General features: G+C 41.0%; 1 protein-coding gene across 1 annotated transcript in view; it reads right to left on the bottom strand.

Moving 5' to 3' along the window:
- Positions 1–1433: 1433 nt before the first annotated feature.
- The window catches only part of CMTM8 (CKLF like MARVEL transmembrane domain containing 8), a gene marked incomplete at its 5' end in the record, with an annotated part of 44185 nt that continues 22957 nt past the window's right edge, over positions 1434–22661 (bottom strand). The window contains 3 exons of the mRNA XM_080610348.1: positions 1434–1779; positions 4513–4629; positions 10142–10315. Of these exons, the coding sequence (XP_080466474.1) occupies positions 1696–1779; positions 4513–4629; positions 10142–10315 (375 nt within the window). The 3' untranslated portion in view covers positions 1434–1695. The remainder of the gene's footprint in view (positions 1780–4512; positions 4630–10141; positions 10316–22661) is intronic.

The raw sequence follows: 22661 nt of genomic DNA, 5'->3' as shown, positions 1-22661 counted from the left end.
AATAATGTGGGTTTGTCCTTCATTAATGGGTTTATTCCGACACAGTTTCCATGACAGTTCTTGGTAAACTGGATGAAATATATTACTCCCTTTTAGCTCTACTCCCTTTTACTACCTTTATCCACAAATGTCATCTGGGTTGTGACTTTAGACCAGACCATCACAGTTACCACAAATCATGAAACATTTGTGCAAACATAGTCACATTCTTTGGACTTAAAATAGGTACATCAAACATAATTTAAAAAATTTTTATTACTACTAAAGCATTATTCCTGATGAGATTTTAATTCCAGCTGTATTTCTAGTCACATTTTATCAGTTGACATTTGGATCATTTTTATGCCTTTGATTTTTTTTCCAGCAATGGAAAAGAGCATACCGGATTTTAATGACACGTTTTATCTGTGTAGATAATATGCATAGTTGGTAGCCCTTCTTCTTTCTCACAGCTGAATAATTTTAGCAGCAGCAGACAGCCTGACCTTTGTTGTGCGGGCCAGATGCAATGTGCAGACAAATATAGGTTTTTAAACAATATCTTGGCTTCTCTTACACTGAAATCCTGTGACTCTGACAGATAATCAGGAACAAACCAATGTGATCGAGTACAGAATTAGCTGGCTGTTGGTAAGTCTTCTTTGCTACAGGGCACACACATAGGTAAGTGCACACCATTTAGTTACAGGGAGGAATAAAGAAGTTCTTTTAAGGAGTACGATTTCTCTGCTACCACATATAACCGTCCAACTAAGTTTTGGAAGACTGGAAAGAGTCCAAATCTTCTTAATCCAGGAATAAAAGATTTACCAACAGTTTTACATGAGGATTACATACTATAGGATTTAGAAGATCAGATTTTAATTAGGACAGATTAATGGCCTAATCTGAGGAGAAAAGAAATGAAAGACAGTCCCCTGAGAAACAAAATGTGTTACCTTTTGTAGGTGTTTCGTCATATTCTCAGTAGGTTAAACAATGAGCACCAAGGGGCTGTTGTCTAGACTTAAGCCTTGGAGCCTGCTGGATTTGAGAAACCTGTTAAGATAATGTGTTTCAGGCACAATATTCCTTCAGCAAGCTTCAGGCCTACAATAACAGGTTCCAAAAGCAATCTCATGACTGTGAGAAGCTGTTAGAATTTGCAAACTGAGGGGTTCTCATCAGAATTCTCAGTAGCATATATTTCACTACGAAAAAGAATTTTAAAAAGCCTTCTACTCCCAGGTTACAAAACATGCACAGTTGGGTCATTTATTTATTTATTTTAAAAGTTTTGGGTGTTTTTTTCTGCACAGTGTCACTTTTTATACATAATAACAAGACAGTATCCATCTTAGTTTCAATCTGTAGCATTCCATATCAAAAGTGTATCTGGAACATTTAAAAAGTTACATTTACAAAATTGGCACATTCTTCCAGTAAGATTTATTAAAGGTTTAATAACAACATCTATACAATGTCTAGCAAAATATGGTGTTAATTTTAGAAGAAGCAGTAAGAAATTTTACTATGCAGTACAGTGTTAGATGTCTGTAAAGATGGTATTGTACTATAAATAATCATTTAATCTCAAAGAATATAGTGTCAATTCTAACAAAAATGTTCAAAAAGACCTCATCCCTCTTCCAAGCTTTTGTCAAGAGTATAATCCTCAGGATATTTTATACTACAGAATTCTTTGTAACAAAATAGTTACTGCAAAGTTCGTGATTGCCAAGATATAAAGCTAAAATATGTATTTCCAGCATAGCAGGAGGTAACCACAAAGGCAAAGAACTGTAGAGAGAAGGGAAAAAAAATACATATTAGGAAAAAATATATATATTTGAGAGCACTGTCATTTCTATTAAAAAAAAAGAAAAAAAGAAAAAAAGAAATAGATATAGATTTGGAAAAAGGAGAACAACAGGCTCAGTAAAATGGCACTTTTCCACCTTCTGGTACTTGTGTGGCCATCACAGTCATACTATGTAATCAAGATTATATTATGCACAGAAATATGGGCCTAGAAGCAGTCAGAACATGGCATATTTCAATTCATATCTCCACATTATACTGCCTCAATATGGATCTTATAGATCAGACTCCCACCAATCCTAAACTTGATGCTTTTAGCATCACTTGCTGGTAAAGACTGATGGTTAGTCCATGGGACAGTATGAGCTCAAGCTAATACTCCTGCACTGCTGCTATGTTCCAGGAATTGCCTACAGCCCACCTGTACCTCAGTATGGCACACTGTGAGTCAAAATAGGTTGGTTTCCTGCGGAAAACTTGGATTCAAATGCAGGCCCAGACATGTTCTCAAACAGCAGTACCAATTAGGTTACCAATCCCACAGGTCCTCTACTGGTGACTAAAGTATTCCTCAGTGCAAGCACCAGTGACAGCAATCACTTGAGATATTACTACTTTGTCAGAAATTGGTTACAGGATAAGCCTTCTGTAGCAGGCTAGATTTATTTTATGTTTAAAGACTAAAACTACACAGTATTGGTGGCAGCATATGCGCAAAGTCACCAAAGAACAGCTGTGAACTATTTCAGTGGTACTGATAAAGCCCAGTTCAGTGCCAGTGGTTAAGTTCCTGTTAATCACTGCATGTTGTTCAAAATAGACCATGTTCAAAATGGTCTTATGATAAGCCCAGAATATTTTGTGCTGGTAACTGAACCAAATAAAGCTGACACTGCAAACAGACTTAATGCTACTGTTCTTAGAGGTGAGAAATAATAGGAAGAGAGAGAAAAGCATAAGTTACAAGAAGGAACATTTCAAGAAGGTATTAAGCAGGGAGGAAATCACAGTGAGAGTAATAAAACATGGCAACAGAGGCTCAGAGGCACGGTGAAAGAGCCATCCTTGGAAATACTCAAAACTCAAGTGGACAAAGCTGCAATAACCTGAGTTAGCCCTGCTTTAAAGGAGGGAAAGTTGGATCAGAAAACCTCCAGAGCTTTCTTCTAGCCTAAAAATATTTTATGATCCTACCAGTGTCTCTTGCTAATATACCATTATTGGCCTGGGTGGGCACTTCAGCTCTGAGAGCAGGGCACCCCTAAGCATGCATACAGGCAGCAAATCTAAGCCCTCCAACAGCAGGCTCTTGGTGAATCTTGTTTAATGTAAATTTAATCTGTGGCACCAAAACCTGTAGATGATGATGTGAAATCTTATTACAATAGAGATTTGTAGCAGTCATCTTCTCCAATAATTTTATTTTTTACGAAATAAAAGCTCCATCTAAAATCTTTAACAGAATGACTATTGAGGATAGAGGATTTGCTAAATTTTCACATATGTCTAACCATGAAACTCTTAATGGGTTCAGAAAGCAGGAATCTGCATTTAATAGTTTATTTAGACAGTGCATCAGATAAGCACTATTAGGAGGTATTAGAAGAGATTCCAAGCATCCCCTGAGACACTGAGCATCCATGCATTTTGCATAAAACCTAAATCAGCATGGAAGCTTATCTAGCAGCAAACAAGTTCCTGTCAACAGCAGTGGCTGAGTCACAGACCAATAGTTACAAACTGCCAATGGGAGAAGACCCTGAACACCTCTGAGATGGCAGGGACATAGTTCCCAAGAAAACAACACAGCAGGTGTTCTTCAAGTCTCTGTGTTCATGGCCACATATAATAAGCTTCAGAGAGAAAGGATTTGTGAATAGTCCAGAGAGGACAACTGTAGAAGCATGGACAATCAGCAAAGTAGCTGTAATTCAGAATTACTGTTTACAATCGAATCTGATCACTGTTGCCACAACATGCAAGAAGTTCTTTTACAACTCCCTTAACTTGGCTAGAGAATATGTTCCCCTACTCAACAAGTGACAAGGATTTTTGTTTTTTTTTCCACTCCCTTTGACTGACTGCTTTGGATTTCCAAATCTAAGTAGTAAGACTAATTAATGATTTACATCCACACTGGGAAGTTACATGATTTTTCAGGCATTGCTCACCCAACTCATAAGAAAGACTATCAAAGGATGAGGCAGTAACAGGAAGATCACTGTAGAAACAGCAATACTACTTTGGGACCTTCCCAAAGGCACTGTATATATGGCTTAGCCCACAAAAGCTGAGTGCATCTTATCCACATGCATGCAGAGTTAGCTGAGCCAGTTTAAAATGCTTTTGAAGTTGTCCAAGTGCACTTAAGTGACTTGGTGCTTATACAGTCTGTTTCATCTACTCTGACGTGCAGGCTGTAACCTCTGTCAGAGAGCTAGTAACAAAAGGGAGCAAGGGAGGGGAAAAGCAGTATGATCATAAAAACATTACAGCCTTTTATGATCTGTCATGTCCTGGTGGAATTTCTAGTCACAGCCAAAAACCATGAACTAAATTATAGCTACCTAGAAGTTTTGTGTGTGAGCTTCTGTATCAGTCTGCAGATTTTCCAAATCCAGAACACACACATTTCAACCCACATTTCCAGTGAGCATCTTTTGATACAACTTTACTGGATATAGAATTGATTTAAATAAAAAATGAACTCACTGAAGAAGCTGCCCAGCTGTTGTAATTGTGACTGTCCAGTTCTTTGGTAACTGAAGATGCATCTACAATGGCAGCAATGAGATACAAAACAAAGGCACTTCCGTTAAAACACAGACCCTGTTGAAAAAAACAAATGACATAATTAATAGGCACATGCATTTGATACCATTTCCTATTCCAACATTATAAAATTCTCCCCTAAAATATAATGCACACATGTAGTATACACAAGAAATGTGATTCTTAACTATTTTTACCTTCCTCCAAGTTCTTATCTGTAAGATTAAAAATTAACTGCTTATCTTGAGGATCCGTAAACATTAAGGCACCCTTCAGACAAACAGTTCTCTCCATCACATTAAATCCAAAAAAGTTTTAAAGCTGGTGTGCTTTGATTTTCCAAAAGTGAAAATAAGGACACAGTTTGGTTATCACAATCTAAGTGTTGGGCAGTAAGAATATGACCTTACATGAGAAACAGAAGTGCAATTTGTTTACATTTCTAATCTACGCAAAGATACATTGCAGGAATCAGTAACTTATGGTGTGAAGAATATTTGTAAAGCTTCCAAATCTTTCTTTTTTCCACTCTGAAGGAGATAAAGAGGGTATAATTTTTTTCCAGTCATATTCTCACACATTTCAGTACCTTTCCCTTCTGCCTGATTTAGAGGGGAGAAGGAATCAGGTAAATCCAAGAACAGTCTGAAGGGACTACATGGGTCAGCAAAACCCATCCATGGCAGATGATGCATCTTCTCTTCCAAGGAGCAGTTAATGTTGCAGGGTACCTATGTTGATTACTAAGAAAGAAGCAAAGCCGAGAATGTTGATCTCAGATAACAGTACAGACAACAAACAAAACCAGTTTGTTCTGGTTTTGCATGTCAGAGAGAACAGGAAAGGAAGGGAGAATTGAAGCCTAAGAAGATGAAAGACAGATAAGAAGGTATGAGGTTTTTTTTAAAGTATGTTATTTTAATACCTTTTCCTTTACTCACTACTTGGCCATGGCTAAAGGAAGTTCATTCTTACAAAAAAAACCCAAATCCCCTAAAACTCCACCTTGCTGTTTGTCTAACACATATGAATTTGGCCATAAAATATACTTTTAGCTAACTGGAACCATGTTTAAATGGAATACTTGTGACACACTTTGCACCTAGTTACAACTGCAGGAATTGGTAACTCAATTACATCAGGTCCTAGTGATGTACGTGATCTGCTCCCTTCAGCTTTTGGCCCCATGTATGCACTCCTATGTATATATATGTGTGTGTATATATATATACACACACACATATATATATATGGTGTATATATATATATGTAGTATATGTACATATATGAGTGTCACACATATATCATAACCTTTAACTGTTTCCTTGGCTGTCTCTAAATGTTACCATACTAATTCAGCTCCACTTATTAACTTCCATGGTGTGATGCAGTGGGTGCTAGGAATATATGCCAATTATTCACTATTGACTTCACTAGTCACCAATTCTTGTTAGAATGTTAAAAAAAGCCCGAGAAGTTCAGAAGGGGGCAGTTCCCACAGTGCCCCAAAGCATTGATCAACAGCTTGAAGTGTTTGGTATGGAAGCACCTCACATCCATCTCCAGGACATTTGGTTTTGGCAGAGTTTACTTCAGACTTTGTGGAGTGTGGCGCACTGCTGCACACTCCTGTGACACACAGGGCTCAAACCTTTCTGAAGGGAAGCTATTCCACAAACATGCTTCCGTAACTGCAAGCCCCTCCAGGGAGCAGCATGCTGACTGTCATCTTTTCACACATCAGTCTTCAGGTCACAACTGGCTATGTGAGATTCCCCATGCAAAAAGCCTTCTTACAGTTTTCAGAGCAGGCTGAAGGACATGCCTGTCACTCTGTGGCAACTTCAGGGCATTTGGAAAAGAGCCACTTACCCTCCTTCTCAGGGAAGCACTCTGATGGAGTCCAAGGCTTGGCACTTGAGATTTGATTCACACATTTATAAATGAGGGGGTTTATCTCACCTGTATCAGTTGATCTAATAAAGGTACTATCTCTATCCACAGATCTGGCCTCTTGTTTTATCTGGGCACTGCAGTAATAAACTGTCAATTTTAGGATAAGATACCAGCAATTGGCAGGTTCAGGTGAATTTCTGTAAAGCACTGATTTTCAAACTCCTAATTTGGTTGCTTAGAGTATTTGTTGTTGTGGGTTTTCAGATTTCCCATTCCAAAAAGACTCAAATACCCTGGAAAGCTACAAATTCATGGAATCATAGAATAGTTAGGGCTGGAAAGGACCTTAAGATCATCTAGTTCCAACCCCCCTGCCATGGGCAGGGACACCTCACACTAAACCATGTCATCCAAGACTCTGTCCAACCTGGCCCTGAACACTGCCAGGGATGGAGCATTCACAAACTCCCTGGGCAACCCATTCCAGTGCCTCATCACCCTCTCAGTAAAGGACTTCCTCCTTATATCAAATCTAAACTTCCTCTGTTTAAGTTTTAACCCATTACTCCTTGTCCTGTCACTACAGTCCTTAATGAAGAGTCCCTCCCCAGCATCCTTATAGGCCCCCTTCAGATACTGGAAGGCTGCTCTGAGGTCTCCACGCAGCCTTCTCTTCTCCAGGCTGAACAGCCCCAACTTTCTCAGCCTGTCTTCATACAGGAGGTGCTCCAGTCCCCTGATCATCCTCGTGGCCCTCCTCTGGACTTGTTCCAACAGTTCCATGTCCTTCTTATGTTGAGGACACCAGAACTGTACACAATACTCCAAGGGAGGTCTCACAAGAGCAGAGCAGAAGGGCAGGATGACCTCCTTCGACCTGCTGGTCACACTCCTCTTGATGCAGCCCAGGATACGGTTCTGGGCTACGGGCGCACATTGCCGGCTCATGTTAAGTTTCTCACAGACCAACACCCCCAAGTCCTTCTCTGCAGGGCTGCTCTGAATCTCTTCTCTGCCCAACCTGTAGCTGTGCCTGGGATTGCTCTGACTCAGGTGTAGGACCTTGCACTTGGCATGGTTAAACTTCATAAGGTTGGCATCAGCCCACCTCACAAGCATGTCAAGGTCCCTCTGGATGGCATCCCTTCCTTCTGGCGTATCAACCGAACCACACAGCTTGGTGTCATCGGCAAACTTGCTGAGGGCGCACTCAATCCCACTGTCCATGTCACCGACAAAGATGTTGAACAAGACCGGTCCCAACACCGATCCCTGAGGGACACCACTTGTTACTGGTTTCCAACTGGACATCGAGCCAGAGACCACAACTCTTTGCGTGCGGCCATCCAGCCAGTTCTTTATCCACCAAGTGGTCCACCCATCAAATTGATGTCTCTCCAATTTAGAGACAAGGATGTCATGTGGGACAGTGTCAAATGTTTTTGACAAGTCCAGGTAGTTGATGTCAACTGCTCTGCCCCTGTAAATTCCTGCAATATCTTGTCATATAGAAGAGGAAAAAAAGGACATAATTTTTGAGAAGTGCTGCTCTGGGAAATAACACCTTTGGGGAAGATGGAATGCAGTGCAAGCTGATTGGGCCTTTACTGCCAATATATTACTCAAACCAAATGGTTCATGCTAAATTACCATCTGCTTCTTAAGTTCAAGTTTACCAGATTTTAAAAGGTTGCATTGATTGTTTTAGCAAAGAACACGCACTATTAAGGAGAGTCAGTTTTGAAGCACATCCTTTGGGTTAATTTGCAGTAAAAGTAACTGCATCTTAAGCAATCTGGTAATGTGCTTAAGCTGCAAAAAGTGAATTTATGACAGAGAAGTCCAGATGTAATTTCGGATACTACATACAATAGGCATCGTTTGAACTAACTGTTGCCTAAGGAGTCAGAGCAATAAGCAGCAGAGACTGAAATCCAGGATATTTCAGAGAATGGGAGAACATGGACATAATCTCACTCACTCAGGTGTATATCATGCTGTCTTGACTGAAGACATTAACAACATCTCTTTGAAAAGAGACCCAGCCTTTCTCTTGGCCAGCCAGGAGTGGCAGAGGTCAAATTCAAAGGCTGTTCCCAACAGCCTTTAAATTTTACCTTAGGGGAAAACAAGCTGGAATGCAAGCCTCTTTTATTTATTTTGCATTTATTTTCTCTTCATATTACCCTTTTCTGTAAAGGGAGATTACCTTTTGGACCGACACTTACGTGAGCTTATCTACAGTATGTCTGGAACTCAGAGCAAGAAATACACTCAATATGAGGTAGAAACAAATCAAATACTCCAGCTTGTCTACTACATAGATCAGGGGCAACTTACTGATGTGCAGCTGCTGTCTGAAACAGTTAGTGTTAAACTGATGAAATAGGGGCAATGACTAAAACTGTATCCAAGTGGATACAAAGATGTTTTCTTTTTGAATGTACTTTACTTACATTTAATGCAATGGGGAAAAAACAATCAACCCACACCTTCAAATGTACCCAGACACATAACTGCTGTAATTGAAATAATCCAACATTTCTATAGCAGTGTTATAGCCTTAATGGCAATTGCTGGTCATGAAACTTGAAAACAGAGAAGCTATCTGAACATAAGCTTGGTTGTTCTTATTAGTAATTGCTATAGCTGGCTATTTATTACAGCAGCAAATGGGAAGACTAAAAGAAAAGACTATTCCATTTTGGTCATGTACAAAATACAGTCGATAACAAGCTGTTTGCAATACAACAGTCAAATATTACCAAAAATAACAGAATTCTAGTCAATAATCTTTAGCTAATAGCAAAAAAAAAAAAAAAAAAAAAAGGCAAAGAAAACAGATAACAGCATCTCACTGTATCAGGCAAATGCACAGCTAAAATTTATAGTAATTTTTGGATGAGTCCCAAACAGCCAGTTGGCTGAGATGACAATGACTTTTAGGATCTATTACCCTGAACACCAGCCTATTATGAAAATCATGTAAAAATATACCATTGAGAGGTACAGATAGCCAGGTTTGATCCATCTACAAAAACTGGATCTGAATTTTAAATGCATGGGAAATTTTTCTGTAATTACATTAGCTGTTTATCTGACTTGCATTAAGTTGAGCTCAAAGCAAAGGATTATGTAACACATCATACATTTATATATATAACACTAATTTTCAGCACCATTTTCACAGTAGACCATATATGGATTCTCAGACTGTTGCCACCTCTGAACCACCTTTGCTTTTACTGTTTTAAAAGCCAGGGTCCCACTTCCAATTCATGGTGTTGATTCAAATAGGGATTTCTGCTGTTTAAAACATATGGCCAGGTCTGTTAGCTCAGAGGCAGGAACAGACTTATTCTTCATGGGATGTAATCACTACAGGGATAAAAAAAAGCCACTGTGCATAAGTATCAGTCACACATACATCATTAAAAATCAAGTAACTGCACCAACTACTGAAAAAAACAGTGAAACATCATAGGAAAAGTGTTCTAAAAGTGTCTGGGTAGTATGAAGGTTAAACACTGCAAGTATGCAGCCACACAGTAATTAGGGAAAATTCTGTAAAAAGCACAAGTACAGTTGGTTAACTACACCCATAGAATGCATTAATATTTTAGTCTCTTCACAACGAAGCAAACCTGAAACAACAAAGAAGGGGTGTATTTACCACTGTGGTCCATGGCACCTGGGGGATCCTGGTGTAGGTCATTGTCATGTAGATGATCAGAAAGAAGACTGTGAGAACCCAGTAAAATACAGCTACAAACATCACCCAGCCGAAGGCCGGATACAGAAAGTATTCTGTTCCAGCAATCAAGGTCCACACCAGAAGCCCCAGTACCTGCAAAAGTTATGGAGAAGAAAGGAAACTGTTACAGTCTTGGACGTCGTACATTTGTTCTAGGTCAAGGAACAACACCACTGCCATTCACATAATTATTTGATGACCTGGGATGCTACACTGGGAGAATACTAATTCACAGAAAAGAAAACCATATAAAACTGAATTTGCTGTGGCAGGGTGTCGCAAAGTGAAAGGCAGAATGAGGTGTCCCAGTGTTGATTTAGCTCACCTTTAACTGCAATGGAGCCATACTTGCAATGGTTTTACAGCTAGTTCTCAAAAGGATTGCTTATTATAGCCTACTAGCTTACGTGCATAAAGTTAAATACTAGTATTTTGCAGTCAGTGAAGTCACTTTAGAAACAGAAGCCTATGAAGGACTACTGGGCTCTTCAGGTCCCATCTGCCACAGTCACAGGTAACTGGCGTAGCTGGGATCTCGTTCAAAATGGTTCATGCCTGCTCTGTGGACTGACAGGGACCACAGACACAAAACAACTCCTAGGACCTACTATAGTTCTAGGAGACTAGGACTATTTACTACTGTTATAGTAGTAAATATTATACTAGGACCTAGTATCAACAAAATATAAACAGCTACCACTACTGTAACATGCTGCTGGACCACAGCAGGTCAGGTTTGAAATGTCATTATATTTCACAGTTTAAAACACCTCCAAATGAACTGATCCTAAGTAGTAGACAAGAACTCACACTTGAGCTAAGGAAGCGCTCTGTGGAAAAAAAGCTCCCTTTCTGATTCTGAATCTGGCAATCTGTTCATATCTGAGGCAAAGAAACACATGAAGTAGGTATTTTAAACATAATCTCTCCTGTTTTTTCTAGTGTTAGGTGATCTTCAATGTATTAAGAGGCATGAGGAGCAAATAAAACAGAGGTCATACCACAGGAAGAAAAGCTCTGCATTTTGCAAGTTGTCCAGCAGGGAGAAAAATCATAATTATACAAAGAAAGGGATATTTTTATACCTTAAAAACAATAACAGTTCATCCTTCAGATTTCCATCCAAACTTAATTCAGCCCTCAATTTGTTGTCTTGTGTTCACAGTATACTCCTGTACATTATTTATGCATTCATTCACATCCACACTATGCATACATAAAAACGATGCACAATTGTCTGTTCCACTCTTTCTTTGGTCTTGTAATAGGGAAGGCACATAATGGTCTTTTTAAGGGCATTCTTTTCCATCATTTTCACCAACTCAGCAATTCCTTTTTAAAGAAAGCCCTAGAAATTGTTCTGAGTGGGATAAAATCCGCAGCATACCAGCGGAGGGCAGCATTGCCTCACAAGAACATTTCAGTGTTGCAAAATCACAGAATTGGGTCAGTTTGAAATACATGCTACTATTTCATCATCATCATGGCTTGACTTCGCGAACTAAGACTTGGGAAGGGCTTTACCCATGCTTACTACAAGAGCGCTGATGACTAAAAAGGCCAAACCGGGATAGGCAAATCCAGTTGCAAAAAACACAGTGAAAGGTCTCCTTGGGTGGTATAGGCGGGGCGTGATTCTTTCTATGTTGTCTTTTCTCCTCGAGACTAATTCTGTGTGTGTTCTCAAAGCAGACAACAGCTTTATGTACGATGTGTCTCCAAGTCTCCTGATTGGAGGCCAAGGTGGACCACTGGTGGTAGTCAATATGGCCAAGGCTGAGGTATTGTTTCAGGGAGTCCTTATATCTCTTCTTTGGGGCACTTCTCTTTGCCAGTGGCGAGTTCACCGTAAAACACAATCTTAGGAAGGCGGTGATCCTCCATCCTAGAGACGTGCCCTGCCCAGCGCAGCTGCGATTTCAGCAATATGGCCTCGATACTGGTGACCCCTGTCTGTTCAAGGACAGTAACATTTGACACATAGTCCAATGGATGTTCAGAATTGTACAGAGGCAGCTCTGATGAAAGCATTTGAGGAATCGCAGGTGATGGCAGTAGATAACCCATGATTCAGACCCATATAAAAGAGTAGACAGTACAATGGCTCTATAGACACTAATCTTTGTACTTTTCTTCAGGTGTTTATTGCACCAGACTCTTTTATGGAGTTTTCCAAAGGCTCTATATGCCTTTGCTATCTATCCCTTTGTTGATCATGGCATCCAAGGAAATAATGCTTCCCAGATAGCTGAACTGCTGACCTGACTTAAGCTCTGACTCGCCAAAGGTAATGTGGGGATGATGGTAATCTTCTTATGGTGCAGGTTGGTAGAGAACTACTGTTTTCTTTAAGCTGACTTCCAGACCAAAAAGCTTAGCCGCCTCCGCAAAGCAAGATGTTAAGCGCTGCAGAGCTGCTTCTGTGTGGGCAACAAGGGCGGCAACATCAGCAAAAAGCAGTTCACGGACAAGGTGATTTAGGGTCTTAGTGTGGGCCTTCAGTCGCCTTAGACTGAATAGGCTCCCATCGGTACGATATCGAATATAAATGCCGTTTTGTTCACTGAGGTCTACCGTAGCCCTTTGGAGCATCATGCTGAAGAAGATTGTGAATAAAGTTGGTGTGAGAACACAACCTTGTTTCACACCATTGGTTATTGGGAAGGGCTCAGAGAGTGCATCATCATATCTCACTTGGCCGCACTGACCCTCATGTAACAGAATAATCATTTTGAGGAACTTCAGGGGACAACCTAATCGTTCCAAGATCAGCCACAGGCCTTTTCTGCTCACAGTGTCAAAAGCTTTGGTGAGGTCAATGAAAGCTATATAGAGCCCCCTATTCTGTTCTCTACACTTCTCTTGCAGTTGTCTGAGAACAAATACTATGTCTGTGGTACTTCTATTAGCTCTGAAACCACATTTACTTTCAGGTAGAAGCTCTTCTGCGATAGCGGGTACTAGTCTGTTCAAGAGTACTCTTGCAAGGATTTTTCCAGCAATGGAGAGCAGAGTTATACCTTGGTAGCTTGAGCAGTCTGACTTTACACCTTTTTTCTTATACAGAGTGATGATGATTGCGTCACAAAAATATGATGGTAGTTTACCTTGTTCCCAACAGTGCACAACTAGCTCATGTAATTTAGCATGAAGTGCTTGGCCTCCATGATTCCAGATTTCAGGTGGGATTCCGTTGACGCCAGCTGCCTTGCCAGTTTTCACCTGCTGTATAGCCTTAAGAGTCTCTCCCATGGTAGGGGCTATATCCAATTCGTTTTTCACCGGATGTTGTAAAATGTGTGGATGCCTACGCCTTGGACTACACGGTTAGCACTAAAGAGTGTTTGAAAATGTTCAATTGTATGTACTATTTAATGCAAAGTTATCAGTTCAGCAATGCTCCCTATAGTTAATTTTAGTTCTGGTTCCAACAACATTTACTAATAGCAGCAATTCAGTTAATAATGCCCCAAATGGCATGAACTCCCCATGATTATATTAAAACCCAACTCAATTTTAGTCTAACAACTGAGGATGAAACAACCTTGATAGACTAATAAAATCAGCTAACAAAACACCATTTTCTTAGGATACAAAGTTGCTTTCCATTGTGCCCATCTACTTTAATCCAAGTTTAAATTCATTATCCAGAAATTATACCAATGAATAATTGTCTCACACTTGATTGATAAGTAGTAATTAAAGACAGATTTATCCTAGATCTGAGTATCGACTAAAATACCATGAACAGAAACTTTGAAGATGACACAAAGAAAACAAAGAAATTAACCATCATTAAGCACCATAACCTACTGACAACAGGGTTGGGTTTTAGAAAGCTTTTGAAAATAGAAGTAGACTTCTCATAAAAAAAGCACAAGACTGAAAAATGCTCAATACTAAATACAACACCAATAAGATTGATAAGAACACCTCAGAGATTATGTAATGGATTAATTCTGGAAACAGTAAAAACTTTCCAAGCAGCAAATTATTAAATCTTAAAAAGGGAAAATTTGAGGTTACATGAGACCACTAATCTTATATTACCACACAGTGAAGCTAGCAAGGCAGTAACTAGATGACTGGTACTCTCACTGGTCGCTGTTTTTTTCCAGTTAATATTCTAAACTGGTGTTACCACCCCTCTTTCAAGATCATTTTAATACTGAAGCGGCTGTACACCTCACACTTATTCCAAAGAATTGCTTTTGCATGTTTTTAGCTAGACTGTATCAATGGCAGAACAACTCATCTAAGCAACTGTGATGCATCAGAGATGTTACATATTTATATTCCTAACCAGTTCCTGGGTTCATATGCATCATAACTTTGATGGCTTGCATATTACAGTGCATCTGACATATTCAGTTACATCCAGATACTCTTACTGCATTATTACTGGAGCTGACAGGCTGAAATAATATTTCAGATTTCTTGATTAGACCTGAAAAGGTCAGATCAGCTCACAGTCAACAATTCACTGTGTGTAGTTAAACGATATGGCAAATCGTTTTATTGCATATATAAGCATATACAATAAATTGATTTAAAGCTCATGCATCTACAAAATAGCTAAGGAGCCAAAGGAACACAGACACCTAGGCAAGTCTCTCGTGATAAGCTTGTAGTCTTGGCATATTAAATACTGAGATAGCTTCTGCAGTGTTAAAAGCCTGTCTCATAATATTCTCACTGTCCCTTACACATTTGCTGTTCAACAAACTGGGTGACACTTGTGCATCTCCTGAGCCAAGAATGCTGCCTTTCCTGCTGATTTGATAACAAACCTCCCCACTGGGAATAACTGGACTATATTTAAATGCTATTTCCATGACCATCTAGTATACAGAGTCTGGCAACTGAGTGACAGGTATACGATACTGTAAAGCAAAGACCAGCAACTGCAATACCTGGGGAGTGCTCACAGTGATTCAGCGTGCACAGCGTATACACAGCTACCTTCACTGCTTCAGATCAGCTGAAAGACAAGGGAGAAAGCCCCACGCAGTAAGTGGGAAAGGCCTATATCTCTTTATAACCAGGTACACTACAGTGCATTAGTAATAGCTAAGTACTTAATTTATGAGCATGTCAGAATACTGGGCTTATTTAGAATTACAGGATCATACTATGATCCTGGCAAAATGAGCTTGAGTAGGGGAGGAAAAGGAGTCAAAAAGACTGAAGAAAATAATACATGTGGTAGCTGATAAGAGGGGATGCTGGGTCCTCAGACTGTAAGGGTTCCAGCAACTGAGTCTAGTTTTTCAAGTCAGATGGGAGCCAGGGATTTCACTCCGTACATACTAAAGGCCAGCAGTTTTCCCTTGTTTACTGCAGTCTATGATTTCAACTCGGACATCTATTTTGTGATCATCTGGCAGCTCCTGCTTCATCAGGTACCTCCACTACTAGAATGCATTAATATGTGAAATGTGCTAATGCATACTTCAGCAGTTGGCAGATACCATAAAAAGGAAATAACTTTGTAGCAAAGTCCAATAATATTGAGCGTGCAGGTTTAAAATTAGACGCTTAATTGCACATTCCAACCCTTAAATAAGCACCATAATTTTTCCATGGTGCTGAGAACTTCAGAAGTATCAGACTATTTAGTCATTTAAAAACCAATAAAGGCTTTGTTGCCTAGTAGATGTGACATATCTTGTCTTCTGTCACTGGTACAAGTCAGCAGGTATGAAAGCAGCTGTGAGCTTGAATATGTGCTTCCAGTTTTTCTGTTTGAAGCAGCTTAAAAACTGCAGAACTGAATTTGTACTTGCAAACTGTATTTAAAAAGCCTACGATGTAGTGACTCCTCTCCAGTGACACTGGTGTTACACATTCTGCCGCTTTCATCTTGACTGGTTAACTCAGCAGCACAATTCCTTTCAAAGGGGAAAAAGAGTCTCATTGTAGCAGAACTGACAGGGAGGAAACTCCAAGGCTCATCTAGTTTCATGAAATAAACAAATAAATGAATAAATAAAACAGACAACAACCCCCCCCAACTATTTGGCATGTTTGCCTGAAGCTTTTCCTATTCTTTATCCTAGAGACGCTTCCTAGGACCATTTCAGTTCTCTCTATGCATAAGTATTACAGGATTTATACAGTGGCTGCTGGCACAGATGGAAATTATGGTAGAAGGAGACTAGAAGAGTTGTGCATTTACAGCAACAATTGTCTCCTTTATTCAAGACACCTAAACATGGACAGAATCCAGCAAGTAGAAAGCAAAACATCTTGCATCTCCTTCCCAAGAAAGGAGATTTACAACTGGAAGAAAGACCATTCTAAATTATTGCACAGTATTATTTCACATTAAATCACAAGTTAGGAGCTACCTCAGCAGCAGCACATGCAGCCTGTGAATGTCTCAACCTCAATCCTTTTCTTCCCTTGGCTATTTTCTGCAGGCAGAAAGAAAACCAGGGAGTCAGGGAGTGCAGGAACATCTCTCATGCTTGCTCCCTAGTTTCTTATCTCACCTTCCATGGCCCTTTGGAAGACATGTTGGAGATGCTTTTCATCAGGCACTAAGGGGGTAAGCAAGGATTCCTAAGGGCAGCCAGACCAGCAGTTCAGCACTATAGCAGCTCCACTTATTTGATGTTGATTAGTCAACACCCCTTGGGTGTTTGTAAGCTTTTGGTAAGATTAGCAAACATTCTTTCAAACCTTTCATGATATGGATCACACCAAAACACAGGATCTTATACTGTGAATCAAAAAAACAAAGAAAAAAAAGAGGGAAAAAAGGACATGCTCCTTCTACTGCTTCTGTAAGACATGTCCAGGACAACCAGTAGTAAGAACAGGCAGATTTAACTGTTTTATATTTGACAGATACAGCATTATTTGCTTTTTCTTCCAGCTATGTCAAAATGGAGAGTTTGCACTGCACTTAAATAATGTCTTTACATAGAGCTTTTGTTCTCTAATACCCGACCTATGAAGTGACATACAATGATTCCACCTTTTGCCACTAGAGGGAGCACAATCACTGCTTTTTTTATTAGAAAAAGCTTTAGGAAGGGGGCAGTTGCCGCTTCAGACGCCAGCAGAAACATCAAAGAGGTGATTTGCACACAGTGCCAAACCCCTGCAAATTAAAAGGGAATGCTCAAAAGAAGCGAGATATATATAGAAATCTTTCAGAAGGGTTATACTAAGTTCGAGTGCTCGCACAAAGCAACTGTGATAGGTTCACTTCCAACCTGGGTACTACAGCAACACCAAATGTAGGTTTATCCACAAACTGCTCAAAATAAGGAACATTTATTTGTTCTACCTAAAAAATAAAATTAAAAAAATCCATACCATTTAGAAAATTGTATTTTAATGCCCATGGAGGAAAAATAAGGTGAAAGCCTACAAGTACCGGATAAATCAATCAAATATCAATCCAGACTAAAATACTTAAACCTTGTTTGTTCTGCCATCAGACAAAAGGTGCTAAACATGTTTTAAACCTTAGTTTTTAAAACTGGAAGGATTCAAACTTAAATAAAATTTCTATTAACAGTGAGTAAGGATGCAAAGGTGAGGAAATCCAAAATGACCTTTCAGCTACACTTTTTAGGTATACAAGATCCTTGCTTAAGTGTCTATGTCCTCTGCTCGAGGACCACATTAATGTTACGCTGTAATAACGTAATCATTCCACTGCCTTAGCCTACTGCTTCTCTTTTCCAGTCTCTTTTTTAACACTTTCTTAACATGAAGCCTTACAATGAGTTGACATCAGGCAGTTACTACTGTTCCCCTCCTCATTACTGACAACGCGGTACACCGCTTTTCCTCCCTAAACATTTGGTATCAGAAGCAGTTGGAAGCATTTACTTTGCTAAGAGCTCCTAGGTGGAGGAAAGATTTGTGATTCATCTGGGCTGTCTTCTGCTGAGTCAGTTTCACATAAGAGAACTTGTGATCTACACAGAAACACAGAATGGTTTGGATTGGAAGGAACTTTAAAGCTCATCTAATTCCAACCCCCTGCCATGGGCAGGAACACCTTCCACTAGATCAGGTTGCTCCAAGTCCCATCCAACCTGATCTTGAATACTGGCAGGGATAAGGCAGCCACAGCTTCTCTGAACAGTTTCAATATCTCACCACCCTCACAGTAAAGAATTTCTTTCTGACATCTAATCTAAATCTCCCCTCTGTCAGTTTAAAGCCATTTCTCCCTGTCCTGCCACTACAGGCCCCTGTAAAAAGTCCATCTCCAGATTTCTTGCAGGCTCTGTTTAGGTATTGGAAGCTGCTCTAAGGTCTCCCCTGAGCCTTCTTTTCTCCAGGCTGAACAAGCCCAGCTCTCTCAGCCTGTCTCCATAGCAGAAGTGCTCCAGCTTTCATAGCCCTCATCTTCATGGCCGTCCTCTGGACTTGAGGGAAAAAACAAATTCCTTTGATTTAGAATCATGGAATCATAGAATAGTTCAGGTTGGAAAGGACCTCAAGATCATCTAGTTCCATCTCCCCCTGCCATGGGCAGGGACACTAAACTATGCCACCCAAGGCCTCATCCAACCTGGCTTTGAACACCGCCAAGGATGGAGCACTCACAACCTCCCTGGGCAACCCATTCCAGTGCCTCACCACACTCTCAGTAAAGAATTTCTTCCTTATATCCAATCTAAACTTCCCCTGTTTAAGTTTGAACCCGTTACCCCTTGTCCTGTCACTACAGTCCCTAGTGAAGAGTCCCGCCCCAGCATCCTTATAGGCCCCCTTCAGATACTGGAAGGCTGCTATGAGGTCTCCACGCAGCCTTCTCTTCTCCAGGATGAACAACCCCAGCTTTCTCAGCCTATCTTCATATGGGAAGTGCTCCAGTCCCCTGATCATCCTCATGGCCCTCCTCTGGACTTGTTCCAACAGTTCTATGTCCTTCTTATGTTGAGGACACCAGAACTGTACACAATACTCCAAGTGAGGTCTCACAAGAGCAGAGTAGAGGGGCAGGATCACCTCCTTCGACCTGCTGGTCACGCTCTTCTTGATGCAGCCCAGGATACGGTTGGCTTTCTGGGCTGCGAGCACAAACTGCCAGCTCATGCTCATTTTCTCATCGACCAACACCCCCAAGTCCTTCTCCACAGGGCTGCTCTGAATCTCTTCTCTGCTCAACCTGTAGCTGTGCCTGGGATTGCTCCCACCCAGGTGTAGGACCTTGCACTTGGCATGGTTAAACTTCATAAGGTTGGCATCAGCCCACCTCACAAGCGTGTCAAGGTCCCTCTGGATGGCATCCCTTCCCTCTGGCGTATCAACCGAACCACACAGCTTGGTGTCATTGGCAAACTTGCTGAGGGCGCGCTCAATCCCACTGTCCATGTCACCGACAAAGATGTAGAACAAGACCGGTCCCAGCACCGATCCCTGAGGGACACCACTCATTACCGGTCTCCAGCCAGACATTGAGCCATTGACCACAACTCTTTGCATGCAGCCATCCAGCCAGTTCTTTACCCACCGAGTGGTCCACCCATCAAATTGATGTCTCTCCAATTTAGAGACAAGGATGTTGTGTGGGACAGTGTTGAATGCTTTGCACAAGTCCAGGTAGATGACATCAACTGCTCTGCCCCTGACCATCAGTTCTGTAGCCCCATCATAGAAAGCCACCAAATTGGTCAGGCAGGATTTCACCTTAGTGAAGCCATGCTGGCTGTCACCAACCACCTCCTTGTTTTTCATGTGCCTTAGCATGTCTTCCAGGAGAATCTGCTCCAAGATTTTGCCAGGCACAGAGGTGAGACTGACTGGTCTGTAATTCCCCGGGTCATTCATTTTCCCCTTCTTGAAAATGGGGGTTATATTTCCCTTCTTCCAGTCATTGGGAACTTCACCTGACTGCCATGACTTTTCAAATATGATGGCCAGTGGCTTAGCAACTTCATTCGCCAGCTCCTTCAGGACTCGCAGATGGATTTCGTCAGGTCCCATGGACTTGTGTATGTTTAGGTTTTTAAGATGGTCTTGAACCAGATCCTCTCCTACAGTGGGCCTAGGGTCTTCATTCTCACAGTCCCTGCATCTGCCCTCCAGGACTTGGGTGGTGCGGTCAGAGCCTTTGCCAGTGAAGACCGAGGCAAAGAAGTCATTAAGAACCTCAGCCTTCTCCAAATCCAGGGCAGCCAGTTCTTCCAATACTTTCCAGAGGGGGCCTACGTTGTCCCTAGTCTGTCTTTTATTCGCTACGTACCTATAGAATCCCTTCCTGTTATCCTTAACATCCCTAGCCAAGTTCAATTCTAACTGGGCCTCAGCTTTCCTAACCTGGCCCCTAGCTTCCCAGACAGCATCCCTGTATTCTTCCCAGGCCGCCTGTCCCTGCTTCCACCTTCTATAAGCCTCTTTTTTCCTTTGAATTTTCCTCAGCAGCTCCTTATCCATCCAAGGAGGTCTCCTGGCCCTCCTGCTGCACTTCCTTCTAGTTGGGATGCAACACTCCTGAGCTTGGAGCAGGTGTAGCATTTCTGTATGTTTTGGCAATTTGTACACCAAATAAAAGGAAAGGCTGGTGTTTTTGCTGAGACTTTTCAGGGCTTTGCCTTTCTATCAAAATTAAATAATCCACAGGGCTCACAGAAACATGTCAGTGGTCATGATAAACATACCAATGCAGTATTACATCACTTACACAGTACAAATCTTGGTGTCAAGCAGAGCAGCAGCTACAGATCTCAAGTCTCTCCTACCTTTGAAAACACTTCTATTTGTAATAAAACTGTGCAAAATCCACTCTTCTACATTCATAGTATTTCTAAAAATTGTCTGAATACCTTTTGAATTATTTTCAACAACCAGTTCCGGTGTTGAAACTTCCCACAAGTCTTCAAAGTTTATCATGTTCTTACTTCCGTGGAAGCACCAGCAAGTATCCCTCACTACAGACCAAATGTGAGGGCTTGGAATACTGGCAATACAAACCATCACTTGAGAGGTCTCACCCAGAGAGTTGTTTTTTAGAACAGATTTCCTAAGAAAGAAAACTACTGGGAACAGCGTATGTCAAAAATATGCTCCAGAAATACATCTTCACTATAGACTGAACTCACTCCAAGAGTCTAGTCCAAACCCTATTACAAGCCACACAGAAAAACCACCTGACCCAGGCTCGAAATGAGTCAAGGTCCAACTGGCAGACCATTCAACAGGGACCACGCCTGTTCTCAAGTGAGAATTCACACCAAGCCCTTCAACAGCTGACAGACCTCTGGTGCCTTTCCCACAGCTCCACAGAGCAGATAAGTCCTCCCACATCTACCCTGGCTTCCCAAGAAAGACTCTTCTCAAGAAAGAGTCCAAGAGCACCTTCGCCTAAAAAAAAACGGGCATTGAACCAGTCCTGCTGTTCAGACAGTGACGCTCATTATCCAGGTCAGCCATGCAGTGAGGATGTACTGGCCTCAGCACACACAAATAAGGGTGTCAGTGTGCACTTACGAAAGGATTCACACTGAGAGGCAGAGCCAGCTTTCAAGAGTGCCCAAGAAACTATAATGTCTCATTGGGAAGAGCAGACGGAGGTGGTTAAGCGATGGGCATGCAAGTGGGAAACTTTCTGGTCAGAATGGGTACTGCAACACTGCAGTGCTGCCTAGGCATAAAGCAAATAGTCCTTGAGCAAAATGCAGTAGCGCACCCCAATTTCATGTTATAATGAGTCTACCACCTACTAAAATGAATAAATCACAAATGTACTCCTCCAGCCTCCACTGACCAAGCTGCAGCTCATGCATGAGGAGCCTTCTGTGATACGGTGCGCTGGCTCACTTCAACTGACAGCTAAGAAAAGTAATTCGGGGTGGGAGAGAGTAAGGAAACTGTACTGTCCATCCCAGCAGCATATTACAATGCTCAAAGGTTGCTTCACCTGAGAAAAATGCATGGAATGTGTGAGACCAGAGCTAACCCCAGTAAAACAGATCAAAAGATAAATTAAATAAAAACCCAACAGATGTTTTCTGGAAAACACAGGCTGTACCATCTCCCATTAAAATTGTGAAATCACTACAAAAGAATTTCTTTCTTACAGTTTCTCAGGCAGTATTGTCCAAAAAAAATAACCAGAGGTAGGGTGGTGGATAATCAGGAGGTAAATAAATAAAACCAGGTTTGGGTTGTGAATTTTGTTCCATGTAATCAAAAATGTCACAATTGAAGATTAGAAACTGTTAGGAAAGGAGTAAAATACTAAAAACCTCCACCAAACAGAACATATCACAAAGCTTTATAAATCAGTGGTGTACCCACACACTGAGTATGTTACGTTCATTCCTCTCTCCCATTTCTAAAATTATTTGGTTGGATTATGCAAGGCTCAGAGAATGGCTCCTGCAAGAAAAGAATGTTAAAAGTTGGAGAAAAGTCCAATTTTCTATTGAAAACTTAAGGAGGTCATGACAGAAGTTTGCAGAATGGT

Source organism: Psittacula echo (assembly GCF_963264785.1).
Source record: "Psittacula echo genome assembly, chromosome: 2".
In the NCBI taxonomy this organism is placed as follows: Eukaryota; Metazoa; Chordata; class Aves; order Psittaciformes; family Psittacidae; genus Psittacula; species Psittacula echo.
Note: the sequence above shows the minus strand (reverse complement) of the source record. Positions and strands in the feature narration are given on the sequence as shown.